This window comes from Narcine bancroftii, chromosome 3 (genome assembly GCF_036971445.1).
Source record: "Narcine bancroftii isolate sNarBan1 chromosome 3, sNarBan1.hap1, whole genome shotgun sequence".
Taxonomy (NCBI): domain Eukaryota; kingdom Metazoa; phylum Chordata; class Chondrichthyes; order Torpediniformes; family Narcinidae; genus Narcine; species Narcine bancroftii.
This window is the reverse complement of record NC_091471.1, coordinates 246547970-246565299: the sequence shown is the minus strand read 5'-3', so window position 1 is coordinate 246565299 and position 17330 is coordinate 246547970. Positions and strand designations below refer to the sequence as shown.

Below are 17330 nucleotides of genomic sequence, written 5' to 3'. Positions count from 1 at the left end.
AGTGGTGGCTGAACTTGTACCTTCCACCTCCTCCTCCTTTACTGTCCTGAATGGTCCATCTACCCTCCTCCCCATTCACCACCGAATGCTACCCACCCATGTCTACCATTCCTTTGCTGTTGACCCTGTCAAACCCTCAGGAGTGAGCGATTCGGTGATTCAACGGCCCCATCCTTCTTTGCCTCCTCCCTTTCTCTGCTCCAGATCTCTGCGTTCTTCTGGTGCTGGCATTCAAGATCATTCCCAAATGAAGGCTCCACTCTTAGCAGCTGTACCCTCCGCTGCCATGCCCCATTCCTCTGGAATTCCCTCCCTGGATCTGCCTGCTCCATGTTAGATGTTCCTCCCGCCTGCCCTTTGACCAAGCTTCTTCCTATCTGCCCTGTCGTCTCCTTACATGGTTCAGTGTCAATATGTGGGCTCTGGTTTTGAATGGCATCAGTAATTTTGCAGGGAATCATTCTCCCATGATGCTTTTACATCACATTTAACCAGAGTCAATAAAATTAACAAGAATAGCCCCTCAATCTGTTCGTAATTCATAAGTATCTTGGCCATATCTAACTCCTTTTCCAGTTTCCTTTACTAAATTTGATTGACGCAAATCTATTAATATCAGCTTTAAAATCAACAACTGTTATTGGAAGTGTTCCCAGATTGATACCTCCCTGTGGTGAAGAGGAACATTTCTGGTCTTCACTCCTGGGAGGTCTGGCTCTAACCCTTAGGTACAGTCCCCATCAGTTCCACTTCACATCCCGCAAACCCTGAATTTTTGTCCTTTCCAGATTCCAGGCAATGCAACCCAAATTTGTAGAACTTATTAATCCTTGGGTCAGGAGCCTTCTTGGTGAACCTGCATTGCTGTATCTCCTTCCTCAGGAGTGATGCCCCCACACTTGCTTTCCAGTGTGCCAGGTATAGTCTAACCATAGCTTTGTACAACAGGAACTCCAAATATAAAGGCCATTAACTTTTGCGATTGTCTTTGGCTGTTCATGAGATTTGAATGGTCGAGGACCCTCGGATCATTTTGAATTTAACTCTTCAGGCTTTAATTTGGAGAGATGGCCTGATTGCCATTGACTTAAATTATAAATATTATTGCTCCATCTAACTTGCTGGTGACAGGACCATCTGTTGCATCGGCCATCATCTCTTGCCGTCATTGAAACACAGAACTCTCTCTGTTGCCTCATTAATTATCTGCTCCACCAATCACATCTTTTGAGTTTGGAAGCAATCTGCCTTGTGTCTGAACATTAAGGGTGGGAGCAGAATTGAAGGACAGCTGCAATTGGTGATCTTTCAGAAACAAGGGAGGTGATAAACGTCTGCTGCGAAGACCACAGCTCTTGGAAGATGGCACTTTTATAAACTCTACTCCACCCCCCATTTATAAAATAAGTCCCCAAACATCAGCTTATTCTGACAATGGATCCCAGATCTTCATTTCTTTTTTTAATTCAGACATGCAGCACGGTGACAGGCCCTTCCGGCCCTTGAGCCCGAGCTGCCCAATTATTGACCGACAACCCGCATATGTCCTGAAGGGTGGGTGGAAACCAGTGCGCCCAGAGGAGGCCCGCACAGTTGCAAGGAAAACATACAAACAGAGCTGGATTCAAACCCAGGGTCACTGGCACTAACCCAGTGGTTCTCAACATTTATCTTTCCACTCACACACCACATTAAGTAATCCCTATGCCATCGGTGCTCTGTGATTAGTAAGGGATTGCTTAACATGGGATGTGGGTGGAAAGAAAAAGTTTGAAAACCTCTGCTTTAAATGTACCTAATTGACTCATTATGTGCACGGTTTCATAACACAAAGATAGGAGAGATGCACAGGTCATACTTTGACCCACAAATACTTTTAATGTTGCCCTTTGAACTTTACCCTCTGATTTCCCCATGTGTTTCCATTCTTCTGTAATTCCCCCCCCCTCCCCCCTTCTATCCATGGGCTTTTCCTTTCTTTTCCTGTCCTTCATCCCTCTTTGACATTTCATGTTCTTCCAGACAAGGTAACAAAGTGTCAGGAAGTTTCTGTGCTGTTTGGGAAGATTGATCTGTCACACCTGTTGATACTTTTGCAAGCCATACTGAGCTGAGATGGTACTCGCCACATGGATCTTTATGCCATAATACATAGGAGCAGAATGGGCCATTCAGCCCATCGAGTCTGCCCCACCATTCAATCATCCAATCAGCCCCACTGCCTTATCTTTGATGCCCTGCCTTAAAAACTCCTAATGACCCGGCCTCCACAACCACCTGCAGCAACAAATTTCATAGATTCACCACCCTCTGGCTGAAGAAATTCCTCTGCATCTCTGTTCAATGGACGCCCTTTAATCCTAAAGTTGTGCCCTCTTGTCCTAGACACTCACCATGGGAAGCAACCTTTTAATACCAACTCTGTCAACACCGTTCAAAATTCAGAATGTTTCAATGAGATCACTCACCAAGATTCCAATGTGTATAGCCTGCCAAACGCTCCTTGAATGACAAGCCTTTCATTCCCGGAACAGTCCTAGCGAATCTCCTCTGAACCCTCTCCAATGTCAGCGCACCTTTTCTTAAACGAGGAGCCCAAAACTGCTCATAACACTCCGAGTGAGGTATCACCACTGCACTAAATGTAGCCCAATAGTGACAGTGAGGGTAAACCCTCCCTTCCTCTGTACTTCAGCGTTTCTGTAGAACAGGGAATCACTAGACCTTGGGTCCGAACAGCTGCTGAATGCAGGCACAAGATTAGTCTTCACCAGCTGATTCGATGCGGCTGTGTGTTCTCAGTGTCTGGAAATCTACAGCAGAACATGATAGCAAATGGGGATTTCCAGGGTTGACCTGATACATATTTGATATTAAATTAAATTGAAAAGAGATAATAAATGTTCATTGATATCATCGTGTAAGAAAAAAATGGCATTATAATAGAGAAGGCGTTCCTTTTGGTGGGGTCAGTGCAGTCCATGATTAGCATAGTGCAGGGATGTTCAAGAGCCTGATAGCTGTTGGAAAGAAACAATTCTTCAGGCTTTTGAAACTTATACCTGAAGATAGCAGTGAGACGAGGTTGTGACCAGGGTGACGGGAGTCCTTTGTGAGGTTGGCTGCCTTCTTGAGGCAGCGTCTAACTTTGATATCTTTCAGCGGATGGGAGGTCGAGAATCTCTTTGATGGTCTTAGTGGGGACTGCTGCCAGGGCAGTTCTCCCCGCAAATGCTTTGAGGCAGGGGCTGGACTGCTACAGCACGGTTCCCCAGAGATGGAGGGAGTCACCTGCTGCAGCTTTGAGTCAGGGTGCACCACCCCCCCATCTCCTGCAGCGGCTTCGAGGCAGAGGAGACAGGCTGCAGCGCGGTCCCCCCCGGAAGCGCAGGGCATCTCCTGCATCGCCTGTGGATTCCCTTGTATTCCAGCGAGCCGCCGGAGTCCTGAAGTTGTGGTCATTTTCATGGCATCACGTCAGTGGGCTCTGACAGCTTCACCACTGCTCTAAACGCTGCCAGGTCCAGTGTGATTACTCCCCCCCCCCCCCTCCCTCCCAAGTTCTGATTGGGAAGTTCTCATTAGTGTCGCACTGATATCAAGACAGAGATTTTTATTATCGGTTGTCAGGGCTCAAATACAAAATTTTAACAACTTCACAAGGGATTCCCTTAAGGACCAAATCATTCATTCTTCACTGGGCACAAGGAAATTTCTCACACTTTGCTCATGTGTCATCACCTCTTCATCCTCTCTTTGTAATTTTCCCCCTTATCTCTCGCTCTCCCCCCCTCCCCCTCCCCCTCCCCATGACGGGCATAACACTTTCCTGAAGCAAATACCTTTGAAACCATTGCATGGTTTCAATTGTAGCAAAAGCATCATCCTTACTTCACTCAGGAACTATGAATACCTCTATCAATGATCTCTGAATGATGCTCCTTTGCTCTGAGAGAGCAGATACAAAGCATTAGCCTAGCTGCGAATGGAATCCAGCGCCTTATCCTTAGAAGCTTCTGTGTCCAGTGTTACTGCATTGCTTGTTCTGTGGGGGTACCTGTGTGCATGCTGCATGTGGTCTGCATCCCTCTGTTTTTGTCACTTGGATGTCAGTACCTCCAATGGATATGGGAATGCCCATTGCATTGTGTCTGTCCCGCGGGTTTTACGGGTGTGCGAGCGTGTGTGCGTGTATTGTGTCCTAAGTGTTAGAATTTTGTTCACCAATGGAATGAATGGATTGAAATGATACTGAAAGGAACCTCGATTGGCTGTGCTTTGCACTAGGCAGCTGATGGTGCTGTGGGCTAGGTATGTTGTGTGATTGCTTCTCCGCAGAGGCTCTTGCGAATGGATTTGCCAGTTGCAGAGGACAACAGCGTGCATTTCAACTCCACGCTCATGGCTTTGATTAGAACAGCCTTGGACATCAAAATTGCAAAAGGTAAGGCTTGTATCGTTGCGACATCCCTGCTGGCCATCCCCGCTACGGGACACAATAACGGGAAAGTTCACACATCTCTGCACTTCATAATGACTTGCGGTCCCAACAAGGAATGTGTAATGGCCAGAATCAGGCCTGTGCTACCATTTGAACATAGAGAGTAGAGCTCGAACATGTTTGCACCAAGTATGCGGCCAGATTAGAATGGGCTCTCTCCTTCCTGCATATGATCCGCATCCCTACATTCCCCACTTATTCCCAGAAGCTTGCCATCACGTCTGCTTCCACCACCACCCAGTTATCCCAGGCACCTCCCACACTCTGTCTAAAAATTGTCTCGCGCCTCTCTCTCAAGGCATGTTTCAGGCACCTGCCTACAGCTTGCTCTCACCTTGAAGGGCTAAAGCCCGAAACATTGGTTCGGTACCTTTGCAATATAAAGTATGCTGTTTGACCTGCCGAGTTCCCCCTGCATTGTGTTTTGACTTCAGTCGCAGTGTCTGCGAGCTTTCATGTTTTACTCCCTCAATGGTTGCCCTGAAATCAATAATTTGATGAAATCAAGCCTTCTATGTAATCTAACCAGTGCTCTGTTACTCTTAATCTCCCATTTAATCAGAAATCTACCAATCTTAAATGTAAGATTTACATTTGATTCATTTAGATGAAGTTACAGCAGTGGTTCTCAACCTTTTCACGTACCACCTTAGTAATCCCTATGCCATCGATGCTCTGTGATTAGTAAGGTGGCACCGAGACAGAGGTGCACCAAAGAAGAGGTACAAGGACTGCCTAAAGAAATCTCTTGGTGCCTGCCACATTGACCACTGCCAGTGGGCTGATATCGCCTCAAACCGTGCATCTTGGCACCTCACAGTTCGGCGGGCAGCAACCTCCTTTGAAGAAGACCGCAGAGCCCACCTCACTGACAAAAGACAAAGGAGGAAAAACCCAACACCCAACTCCAACCAACCAATTTTCCCTTGCAACCGCTGCAACCGTGTCTGCCTGTCCTGCATCGGACTTGTCAGCCACAAACGAGCCGGCAGCTGACATGGACATTACCCCTCCATAAATCTTCGTCTGCGAAGCCAAGCCAAAGAAAAATGTGAGTGGGAAGGGAAGGCTGAGAATCACTGCTCTAGACCCAGTTGTTACTGAAATATTTTGCTGGAGAAAAATTGTCATTAGCCCATTTCCTCCAGAGTTCTGAAACCGTGCATATAACGAGTCCATTAGGTACGATTAAAACAGTGGTTTTCAAACTTTTTCTTTCTACCTACATATCCCTTACTAATCACAGAGCACTTATGGCATAGGGAATACTTAAAGTGGTATGTGTGTCATGTGTTTCTGAACTTCACTCCTGAAATTCTGCCTTTAACTTTTAGAGTCTGCCCCCTTATCCTAAGACTCTTTTACGCTCCCCTTGAAATGCAGTAATTAACACCTGTGTGAACGCAATGAAACTGGGATGGGGTGGGTCATTTTCATCCCGGTACTTACCCGCCATGGTAGGTAGTATCAGAGTCACTGCGTTTCACATGGGCTCCTGTATAAAAGGCTTACCCCTCTTCCCAGGACACCAATACTGTAATGCTGCAGGTCCCACCTCTGGGAAGCCGGGCCCCCATGTAAGAGGTCACACTGAACCGGCTTTTCCTGGTTCAGTGTGAAAGCTCCAATCTGGTGTTAAACACGGGTCATTCAGCTATTCAATCTGTATTTAATAATCTTCATATTGTATTAGACACTGATATATTTTTATTAGGGAATAGGCAACCGTTGATTGATTTAGAATTAGATAATTACCAGATCTCTTTTATTTACTTAGCGCTGGCAATGGCCAAGAAATGTATAGCAATTACTTGGAAGAATAGAAATGTATTGTCTTTAGATAGGTGGTATTCAGAGATGAAGTTTTGTTTGGTTATGGAAAGAATATCTTTTTCTATACAAGATAAGATGTCTTTTCATGAGTTAAAGTGGACCCCATTTATTGATTATATACAATTTAAATAAGTTTGAATTAATCATTTCTTTTTCTTTAAAAAAACTTTTTTTATTATTATTATATATTTTTTCTATATATATGTTTTCTTTTTTTTCTTTTTCTTTTTTTTTAGTTTTTTTATTAGTTGGTTTTTTCTCGTTTAAGTTTTTTTGTTTTTGTTTTTTCATATATATTCTTATATAATAAAATTTTTTTGGATTAATAATTAATTTTTTTTGTTTTTTTAAATATATATCGATCTTTTTTTTTAAGATATATATTTTTAAATTTTTTTAATTATACTAATAGTATTAATTCTTCACTCTTTATCGTGGGGGTGGGGAGGGGGGGCTTAGGGGTTAAAAATAGTTTTTTTTTAGTCTTAGTTTTTAGTTGTTAGGGGGAGATGCCGAGATTGGTATTGTATTAACTATGTTACTTTGTACTTGTATTACTTTATTTTGTATTTTTTTTCTGTACGTGAATTACTTACTTTCTTCATATGTTAAAATTAATAAATAAAGTTTTGAAAAAAAAACACACCAGTTTAGTGGGATCTCTGTGTAAACAGGACTCTAGACTGCCTGACCTGTGGAAATGGTTTCTCGGCAGCTGCGTCTTTCGTAGCTAAAGGCTTTAAGACCCGCAGTAAGTAGCTGCAGTTAAACAAGAGAGTCTGCAGATGCTTAGGGTCAATGCAGTAGACAAATGTGCTGGAGAAACTCAACAGGCCTGCAGCATCCAAAGGAAGTAACAGTTAACCAAAGGTTTCGAGCCTGGGCCCTTCATCAGTGACATGCTAAGTTTCTCCAGCAGGTTTGCGTATTGCTGTAGCTACCGGTCCATTTTATTTCTGGCCAGGGGGAAAATATCCTGCTGGAAGGTCACTCTCAATTTTAATCTGACCTAAGTGACTGTGCAGTGATCATACCTCAGGTGCTAAGTACCTGAGATTTCATTCATCCAATCTTCAGGAAAAGATTAGAAATTCTGCCTGGCCTGCAGGAAAAAGAATCTCGGGATTATAGGTGATGTCATGGATGTACTCTGGCAATAAATTTGAGCTTTGAATTTTAATATGGTGGCAGAGGAAATCTCAGTGGTTGCCCATAGAAACAGATCTTGGGGCCACAATGGCTCAATCAGTTTTAAATATATTGATCAATCCTATATTGCCTATCTCTTTGTTAGGAGGGGCTGACAAACACCAAATGGACCGTGAGTTAAGGAAAGAGATGATGTCCATTTGGCCAAACCTCTCACAGAAGACGATTGATCTGCTGGTCACACCTCACAAATGTAAGTGGAGCTGTTTATAACTCTCCCCTGATCACTCCTGATGCTTTAACCAGCTACCATTCAGGTTCCTGCCACATTCTTGTTGGTTCTGTGCCTGATGGCCACTTCTTCCGTCTAACCCCTCAGACGGTAAAAGCCCCCGGTATCCGGCACCTATGGGGATTGATAAATGCCAGATAAGTGGTGGTCATTTTAAGCTCTCGTATTTTTGACATTTATTTTCTGTGATTTTTTTTTTGCCAGTTGCTTGAGGCTGCTAGATGCTTGAATTCCAGATAACAGAGATTTTACTTTACAAGCCCTTACTTTCATACCTTGGGTTAAAAAAAATCTGCCAATCTTAGATTTAAAATTAAATCTGATACCAAATGTCTATTGTGGAGGTAAGCTCCAAGTTTCTAACATCTCCTGGATCTCTCCATGGATGCTGCTTGACCATTCTGAGTGTTTCCAGGATTTTCTGGTTTTGTTTCAGAGTTCCAGCATCTGCAGGGTTTCTATTTGGTCCTGGTCAACTTTCAATTTGTACTTTATCTGCACTGAATAATGGATGATGTCTGCTCTGGGCCCTTCATTCCAGATTTATCACAATACTTTATTGTGGCTTAAAAGTCCAGATGACCCCCCCCCCCACCCCCTCGATTTATCATAACCATCCTATCCCAGGCCCACCACTTGGAAATCTGCCCTTTTATTCCTCAGTCATCCAGCATGTTAATTTTTTTTTAAATTTAGAGACAGGCCTTTCCAGCCCATGAGCCCATGCCACTTGAACACACTAACCTATAAACCCATGCGTTTTCGAGGAAACCCACGAGGTCACGGGAAAAACATACAAACTCCTTGCAGATAACGCTGGATTTAAGCCCCAGGGTGCTGACACTGTAATAGCGTGTCAGCCCTTGGACTTTGATTTGTCCTATGACCTTTGACAACAAATTGTAGCCATTCTCATGAGATTAGAACAATGCAGGATTAAATTTCATTGAGCCATGATTCTGACATAAATGAGAAGCAGAGAAGATTGTGTTGATAATATCCCTTTTATTTTCCCTTAAGCTGTTATATTGGTTTTGTGGAATTTTTTAAAACATTTCAGCATGGTTTTGCAGTTTTGGGCAGAGAAAATTTACTAGGATGTTCCCCGGACTTCAGGAACTGAGTTACAGGGAAAGGTTAAACAGGTTGGGACTTAATTCCCTGAAGTGTAGAAGAATGAGGGGAGATTTGTGAGCGACACGGTTGGCGCAGCGCCAGCGCTCGGGATGTGGTTTCGAATCCCGCGCTGACTGTAAGAAGTTCACATGATATCTCATGCATCTGCGTGGGTTTTCCCGGGGGCTCCGGTTTCTTCCCACTGTTCGAAACATACCAGGGGTGTAGGTTAATTGGCTGTATTTGGGTGACAAAGACTCGTGGGCCAAATGGCCCGTTACCCTACTGTATGTGTAAATAATAAAAACAAGGGGGAACTGCCCACTGAGAGTGGTGGGAGTATGGAATGAGCTGCCAGCTGTAGTGATGACTGCAGGTTCAATTTTAACACTTAAGAAGAATTTGGACAGGTACATTGATGGGAGAGGTGTGGAGGGCTGGGTGCTGGTCAGTAAAGTGGTTTGGCACAGATTAGGAGGGTCAATAATGTTCTATGGTTCTACAGTTAATGTAGCAGTTAACACAACGCTATTACAGCGCCAGTGATCCCAGGTTTGAATAGGATGCTGTCTGTTTGTATGTTCTCCCTGTGTCTGTGTGAGTTTCCTCCGGGTGCTCTGGTTTCCTCCCACCCTTCAGGTTGTAGTTATTTGGGCAGCACGGACTCGTGGGTTGGAAGGGCCTGTTACTGCGCAGTAAGTTTAAATTTCAAGCCATAATAACATTGCCTTTTGACTTTAATTCACCAAATCTATATATTCCTACTGCTTTACTACATGAGGAATCCATCTGCCTTAAGCGTCCAGCCAGGAGCAGATTATAGTTTGCGATTTTTCCAAAAGGTTCGAAACTTTTTGATACTGTCCTGCAGGCTGTCCGGGACAGTGAAATACTCAGATGATTTGAACTCTTCCTACATCTTTAATTTATCTTAGACATACAGCACGGTAACAAGCCCTACCGGCCTATAAGTCCGTGCTGCCCGAAAATCACAATTAACCTACAACCCCAGTCTGTTTTGAATGGTGGGGGGAAACCCACGCAGACACGGGGAGAGCGTACAGATTCCTTACATGGCAGCACTCGGTTTCGAACCCCGTGTCACTAGCACTGCAACAGCATTGCACTAACCGCTAAGCTAACCGTGCCGCTCCATGGATTCCTCCAGCAAGTGGGTTGTATCCAGAGCCCTAGGTTTAAAATAACTGGCGCAGGAATTAAGGGAAGAAGTGAGAGCATTTTTATTTTTCACACAGAGGGCTGAGATATGAAACACACCATCTGGCAGGTGCTAAATGTCACGAGAACGCCAATTAGGCATGTGTTTCCAGAAAGCTATTTCCACGGTTTAGGGGAGGAGCTGCGGGCGCGGGATGATTTCCCTGGCTTTTCCTCAGAGCTGGCAGGAGTCTGATGGGCCGAAGGGCTTCCTAGCACCCTGCCACATTCTGTATTCTGTGATCTAATGGGCAACTCTAAAGCAAGATCTTCACATGTTCTGCTTTCTATGGGGTTTCACTTCACAGAGAAGCATTGGAGTTGAGTTTGTCAAAAGATTTGCTCATCCTACGGACTGTTTAGGAAAGTTTATTTTGACTCAAAAATAATTTCAACAATCACTACAATCTTTCTCAGCATTCGTGGAACGTACAGAGTCTGTGTTTTGTATCCCCCTCCCTTTCCCCCAAACACATAACCAGACATTATACAAGTGGGGTTCAGGAGACCCCCCCACCGAAAACCTAAAAAAAACAAATTAACTAAATAACCCAAGTAAGAAATAAAAGAAAAAAGAAACAAAGAGAAAAACCAAACTAAAATAAAACCAACTGAGAAAGGACTAAAAAGAAAACACACATGTCACTTGTTGCCAGTTTTGTTTCCTTCACTCCAATCCTTTCCCTACTAGGACAGGTTTTTATAATCCATATTTCACGGGGTAGGGGAGCTGGTCAATCTACATGCCCATGAAGGGCTGCCCCACCTTAACGAATGTGTCATGTTTTCCCCTGAGACTGTAAGGGATCTTCTCCAAGGGGATGCAACTCTGCATTTCCATATTTAATTGGGAGTCGGACTCCCACGTAAACCGCTGTACACTTTTTGCCTACCACCAAGGCGACCTTCCTGAACTGAATATGATATTTGGACAGTCTAAAACTCCGATACAGGTACACAATCTTTTATCCAGAACCCTTGGGGATACAGTGTTCCGAATTTCGGATATTTCCGGATTTCAGAACCAAAGCCAGCTGCCCCAGATTCAAGCCCACCCGAATTGTGCTGCTGTATCCACCTCTACCCCCTTCCAGTCGCGCTGCCATCTCCCCCCCCTTGCCCGCCCGAGTAGCGCTGTTGTCTCCCCCCCTCACCCGCCCGAGTCGCACTGCTGTCTCTCCCCCACCCCGGTTTTTGAAGCTTTCTGGATTTCAGATGTCCAGATAAAGGATGATGTACCTGTATTTCCCAACTCCGGATCTTGTGGAAAATCCACTTTTGTAAATTTTTTCTAAACGGTGCACACCCCCCTCCCCCCCCACCCGCCCGGGTCTTCCCAGAAGGGTCTCAACTTTGTACGTAGCCAGGTGGAGTGGACAAATAGGTTCCAATCTCCACACCACACCTAACGCACATTTCTGAAATTTCCTGCTCTGACTTATGCAGCTGTTCGGGAAAGTTAACCAGGTTTAAGAAATGCTTGAGAGGTGGTCTTATCTGAGTGGGAAAATGAACCAGTTCCTGATTGAATGGCGGGTCAGACTTGATGGGATGAATAGCCTATTTCTACTCATAGGGTCTTATGGTCTAAACTGCAGTGGTTTTCAAACTGCCCCTTAAACTCACATTCCACCTTAAGTAATCCCTATGCCATGTGCTCTGTGATTAGTAAGGGATTGCTTAGGGTGGTGTGTGAGTGGGAAGGGAAGGTTGAGAATCACAGCTCTGGACCCAATTGTTACTGAAATATTTTGCTTGAGAAAAATTGTCAATGGCCCATTTCCTTTGGAGTTAGGAAACCATTCTCATAATAAGTCCATTAAGTACAATTAAAATAGTGGTTTTCAGACTTTTTCTTCCCACTCACATCCCACCTTAAGCAATCCCATAGGGGTTACTTAAGGTGGAATGTGAATTTCGGGGGGCAGTTTGAAAGCCACTGGTCTAAAGTGAGCAGGGAGTTTTGAGAGGAGTTTGTAGCTAGGGATGGGATGTGGGCAAGGAAACAACAATGATGCCAGCTTTTCCGTCCCGCTCCCTAACATAACCCTCTCACCTTGTCGTCCTCTGCAGCAACGGATCTCACGGTTGGGAAGATCTACGCGGCCATGATGATCATGGAATATTACCGGCAGAGCAAAGCCAAAAAGCTCCAGCTACTCCACGAGGAGCAGGTACTAGTGTAGCGGAGAGTGTCCATCCAATCACAAACCTGATCAGGGCAGCAGCTCAAACAAAAGGGGAAATTCAAAGCAGAAACTCACCCAGAGAAAGAACCAAGCTTTTCCTTGATTTGCCCGGCTTACAATTTTGCCTTGTTGCTGCTTGCTTCTTGCACGTCCTCATTCATTGGCCTTCGCCTTAGATGTCACAGTAGCCGAGAATGGAACTTTCCTTTGGCGATAATGAGCTTCCAGCCTGGTTATTTTTTTTTTGCATCTCGGCAAATCTGGGGTATCCAAACCGTGACTCCTGTGCCGCTCGATCCTCCTCCATGGTTTTCCTCCGTGCCTTCTGCCTGATTCTGGCTTGACTTCTCTGTGGGCCTGGAGGTTTGAAAGCAGGTCTCTCGAAGCTTCGGTTCATGTTGGCACAGAAATGCGGAGGGAGCAAGACTCAAATCTCCAAAAGGGGCTGCAAATTCGATGCCAAGCAGAGCAGTGCACACATTATACGGTAGCAGCTGTGTATTGCACCCGAGTGCTGAAATTCAGTTCTGTTGTCTTCAATGCAATACCACGTTCAACCAAGAAAAAAAATCTGAACATTTATTGCTTCCGAGAATCCGTGGTTAGATGTCATTGAAGATGTAAAATCTGAACTGCTTCAGATCCTGGTGTTAAAAACTCTTGCCAAATGTTTGTACTGTAATGATTTTTTTATTTCCAAGAGGTACAACAGGTAGAAGAAACAAATGTTTAAGGATGGTGTGACGATCAAGTAACATTCGATGGGGTCGAGCTGCTTGAGTGTTGTGGAGTTTGTCAAATGCCTGTGGGTTTTAAACAACCTGCTAGTTTTCTCAGGAGAGGTTGGTGGTTGGGGATGTTCCCTGCATTTCCCAATGGTTTCTTCGCCGCCGGTAATGTCTTCCGCGTTAGGGTCTCTTTTGTTTTGAACGCCTTGTGGCCTTGCGTCGCGCAGGTGAATGAAACTGGGCCGGTTACTCTCAGCATTAGGCATGTACACTGCCTGTGTGGTGCTGAAGGCATGCAGGGATCACCGACGATGCAACTGAGGGCATCAACCTTTTGAAATGTGTTCAGCACCACAAGGCATTAATTGTGCAAAGCAAATAACCATAAATTCACTGAAAGAAGACTTGCCTCTCTAAGGCATCTTCATTTCCCTTTGTGGCCATTTCAAAGTGCTTTAAGATTCATGACTCCTTTACTTTCGTGTAATAAAAATTGTGTAACTATGACACAGTTTCGAGTCAGCAAAAATTGCCCAGCGCCCCTTACAGTCAGTGAAAAAGAAGCAAAAGGGACCCCCGCTCCAGAGTCACAGAGTTTGCGCGGATTCGCCTCCAGTGCTCCTGCAGTCTCTGCGGTCTCACGGCCTTCGGTCCAAACCAGGGGCAGACTGAGCTCCAGATCCGAATCTACAACCAGGCCCCTCGGGAGCCCCTCCTGCTCTCGCCGTCCCCAGTTCTGATATCCCGGTACCTCTTCAGCCAGTTTCAAACCTGCAGGTTCTTTAGCTGCAGAGTCCCTCACTGGGCCCACTGCCCTGGTTACCGTCCTGTTGGGTCATCTCCTCTGCTTCTCCTCCTCAAACGAGGGTGGGGGGTGTGTTCTCCCCACTTTCTGGTTCCCCGGGATCTGAAACTCCTCGAGATTGCTGCCGAACTCAGGCCTTGAGGGTTCAGACCCTGCGGTTGCCGGATTTTCAAGTAAACTGCCGTCGGCTTCTTTATATTTAAAGCCTGTATGGGGCCGTTGGACTGGATGGCAGGACCATGTGGCAAAGTGCTGTGTCTCCCCATTTTCTGCACCTGTGACACTGCTGCCTTGACAGCAGCTCCGGCCCTTATATTTTACTGCCAAACCATAAGCCTAAAACTGTGGCCTCTCTCAGGGTGAAGGGAACGCCCAGTGCATGCACAGAATGCTCCCATGCATGACAACATGATGAAATTCAGTGCAGGGAATACTGAGTGGAGAGAAGGGGTCAATGTACCAGACACAGTTGTATCCCCATTGTCAATATAGCCCAACTTGCATGGCCTGGACTGTCACTGATATACTACGAGCTACTCTTTGACAATAATCCCTATTACACAGCCACTTCAATGCGGGAATATTGCACCTTAGAACATAGAACAATACAGTGTAGTACAGGCCCTTCAGCCCTCGATGTTGTGCCAACCCATATATTCATTCTTAAAACAAAAGTACTAAACCCTCCCTAAACCATACCCTCTATTTTTCTTTCATTCATGATTCTCTTATTCTTTCATTCTAAAATTCTCTTAAATACCCCCAATGTTTCAGCCTCCACCACCAAGGTACAAAGATGGAATTAAAGTTCATTGCGGTCCCGCCTTTAAGCCGGCAGCGGAGGTAGTCACAACGCCGAATCGTCGTCTGTGTAAGAAGGGTGAGCCGGCAGGTCAGGACCAGGACGGGGAAGGATGTGTCTGTTATACATCACCCTTGATTGGTTCAGTGTAAACAAGCAAAGCTGGCTTAACGACAGGTCTTCTTTACGGCGTCTGTGTGTAAAAAGGGCTAATGCTTAAGGCAGATTCAAGACTGAGAGAGAAAATGGAAACATTTGTAAATGATCAATGTTTTATTTTGGGGGGGGGCAGTGCCGGATCAATTTTCTACAAGCGAAGCTGCTCTTGTAATAAGTTGATTGATACCAGTTGTCCCAGTGATGTGGCTGTCTTTGCCTTGATGTGCGCCCACCGGTCAAACTTGGCTCATTGGTGAGGGGTGATCGGAGGAGAAATTTGCATGGTTGTCTGGACTTCAGAAACTGAGTTACAGGGAAAAGTTAAACAGGTTAGGACAGTAGTTCTCAACCGTTTTCTTTCCACTCACATACCACTTTAAGTAATCCCGATGCCATCGGTGCTCTGTGATTAGTAAGGGATTGCTTAAGGTGGTAGGTGAGTGGGGAGGGAAGGTTGAGAATCACTGCTCTAGACCCAATTGTTACTGAAATATTTTGCTTGAGAAAAATTGTCATTGGCCCATTTCCTTTGGAGTCCTGAAACCGTGCACATAACGAGTCCATGAGGTACGATTAAAACAGTGGTTCTCAAACATTCTTTCCACTCATCTATCACCTTAAGCAATCCCTTACTAATCACAGAGCACCAATGGCAGAGGGATAACTTAAAGCGGTATCTGAGTGGAAAGAAAAAGGTTGAGAACCACTGGATTAGGACTTTATTCTCTGGAGTGTTGAAGAATGAGGGGAGATTTGATAGAGGTATTTAAAATTATGAGGGGGATAAACAGCTTGAGATACAAACCAGAAGACATGGGTTAAGACTAAAAGGGGAAAGGTTTAGGGGAAACTTCTCCAAACAGAGAGTGGTAGGAGTGTGGAACGAGCTGCCCACTAAAGTGGTAAATGCCGGTTCAATTTTAACATTTAACAAGAATTGGGGCAGGTATGGACGGCTACAGACTGGGTGCAGATCAGTGGAAGGAAGCAAAAAAAAAGGTTCAGCACAGACTAAACAGGCTGAAAGGGGCCCGTTTCTATGCTGTTCTATGGTTCTCTGGTTCCAGACTGATTTCCAAAGAGAAGCTTGTGTGCTTTTTTTTTGGCGTCTGTACGCGGTCGATAAAGAAAAGTATCTCATCTCAAAGAGTGTTCCGAAACTGATGGAGAAAGGTTTACCCCGGATTTCATTTCTGCATCTTGTCTGAAGAGATGCATGACCTTTTTTTTAATGAATGCTTTGGGTTCAGATGACGTTCATTTACTCAGTAAGGTCATTCAACATTGAACCTGTAAACTGGCTGTGAAATTTTGCAAAGATAAATTGTTGACATCCATCAAATTTTAGTTATGGTATCAATTGGTAAAAGTGTTCTAGGTGTCAAATCAGTCTCCACTTTGATGTCCAGAATCGTAGGTGCCCCATGGCCCACTATCATTGCTGCCCTTGGTCATCGGTGATGGATGAGTAACTCCTTTCCTGGATTATAGTTAATCCCTCCACATGCAAGTCCGGTGAACCACAATAGTCTGCAGGCGCTGAGATTGTAGTAAAAGTGCAGAAAACCTGGAGGAACTCAGCAAGTCTCCATAGGAGGTAAATAACTGATGTTTCTGGCCTAAATCGTCAGTTAAATATCTTTACCTCCTATGGACACTGCGACACCTGCTGAGTTCCTCCAGCATTTCTGTGCTTTTCTTGCCAATAAGAATGGGAACAGTGTGCATGTCTGAAGGACGGGAAGACCACAACCACAATGTATAGGAAGTCACTCAGAGCTAAACATCCAATCAGGGCAGCTTGCATTCCATTGAATAAATTCTCCCTGTTTTCAAATGCAAGTGCCTGTTGCAGGGCAAGCATTTTTTTTTCCTGCTCATCCTTTAATCATCCTTGGCTTCCTCGGGGAATCAATGAATCAGCCAGATCGTATTGACTCTGGAGTGCGGTTTCCGTGCCAGGAGGGTTGGGGGGTGGGGGCGGGAGCTGAGAAAGACGGGATTTTACAGCGACACACTAGCTCCATGCTCACCATAATCGTCATTTGGATTTCATGTGAAATTGATGTGAAGTTCCCCAGGTGGGATTTAAACTCATGCCTCTCGACAGTCAAAAATGATGTAATCTTTATGCATTATTATTAGTTTGGAGGCAACTTTTAAGATCGTACCATGGTAGTTATTCTGAAGGAGACATGCTCCTGTAGGTATCCTTTTTCCCTTATCTCTCTCTCTTTCCTCTCTGCCTACTGTTTGCTCTCTCTATCTCTCAACTATCTCTTTACTCTTCTTTTTTTCTCTGTAGCCTCTTTCATGTGGCCAGAATACCCCGATGTAAAGCCGTATATCCTACCCGAATGCGGCTGTTGGGAGGCCACCTGAAAGAGCCTGATGCGGCTCGGAGGAGCACTCACCAATACGGGAGGTAGAATCTCCGCATCTGAGCAGTGTTGTCCCCACCCTAACCCCCCCCCCCCTCCCCAAGGCGCCTGAATGCAGCCAGGTTGATGGTGACCCAAATCCCCGCTGCCTGACAGC

The 17330-nt window shown here is 45.0% G+C and overlaps 1 protein-coding gene across 1 annotated transcript in view; it reads left to right on the top strand.

The window, feature by feature from the left end:
- LOC138758466 (voltage-dependent P/Q-type calcium channel subunit alpha-1A-like) overlaps positions 1-17330 on the top strand; it is a 371903-nt gene that overhangs the window by 309074 nt on the left and 45499 nt on the right. The window contains exons 37-39 of the mRNA XM_069927418.1: positions 4339-4444; positions 7629-7736; positions 12183-12283. Coding sequence (XP_069783519.1) covers positions 4339-4444; positions 7629-7736; positions 12183-12283 — 315 coding nt within the window. The remainder of the gene's footprint in view (positions 1-4338; positions 4445-7628; positions 7737-12182; positions 12284-17330) is intronic.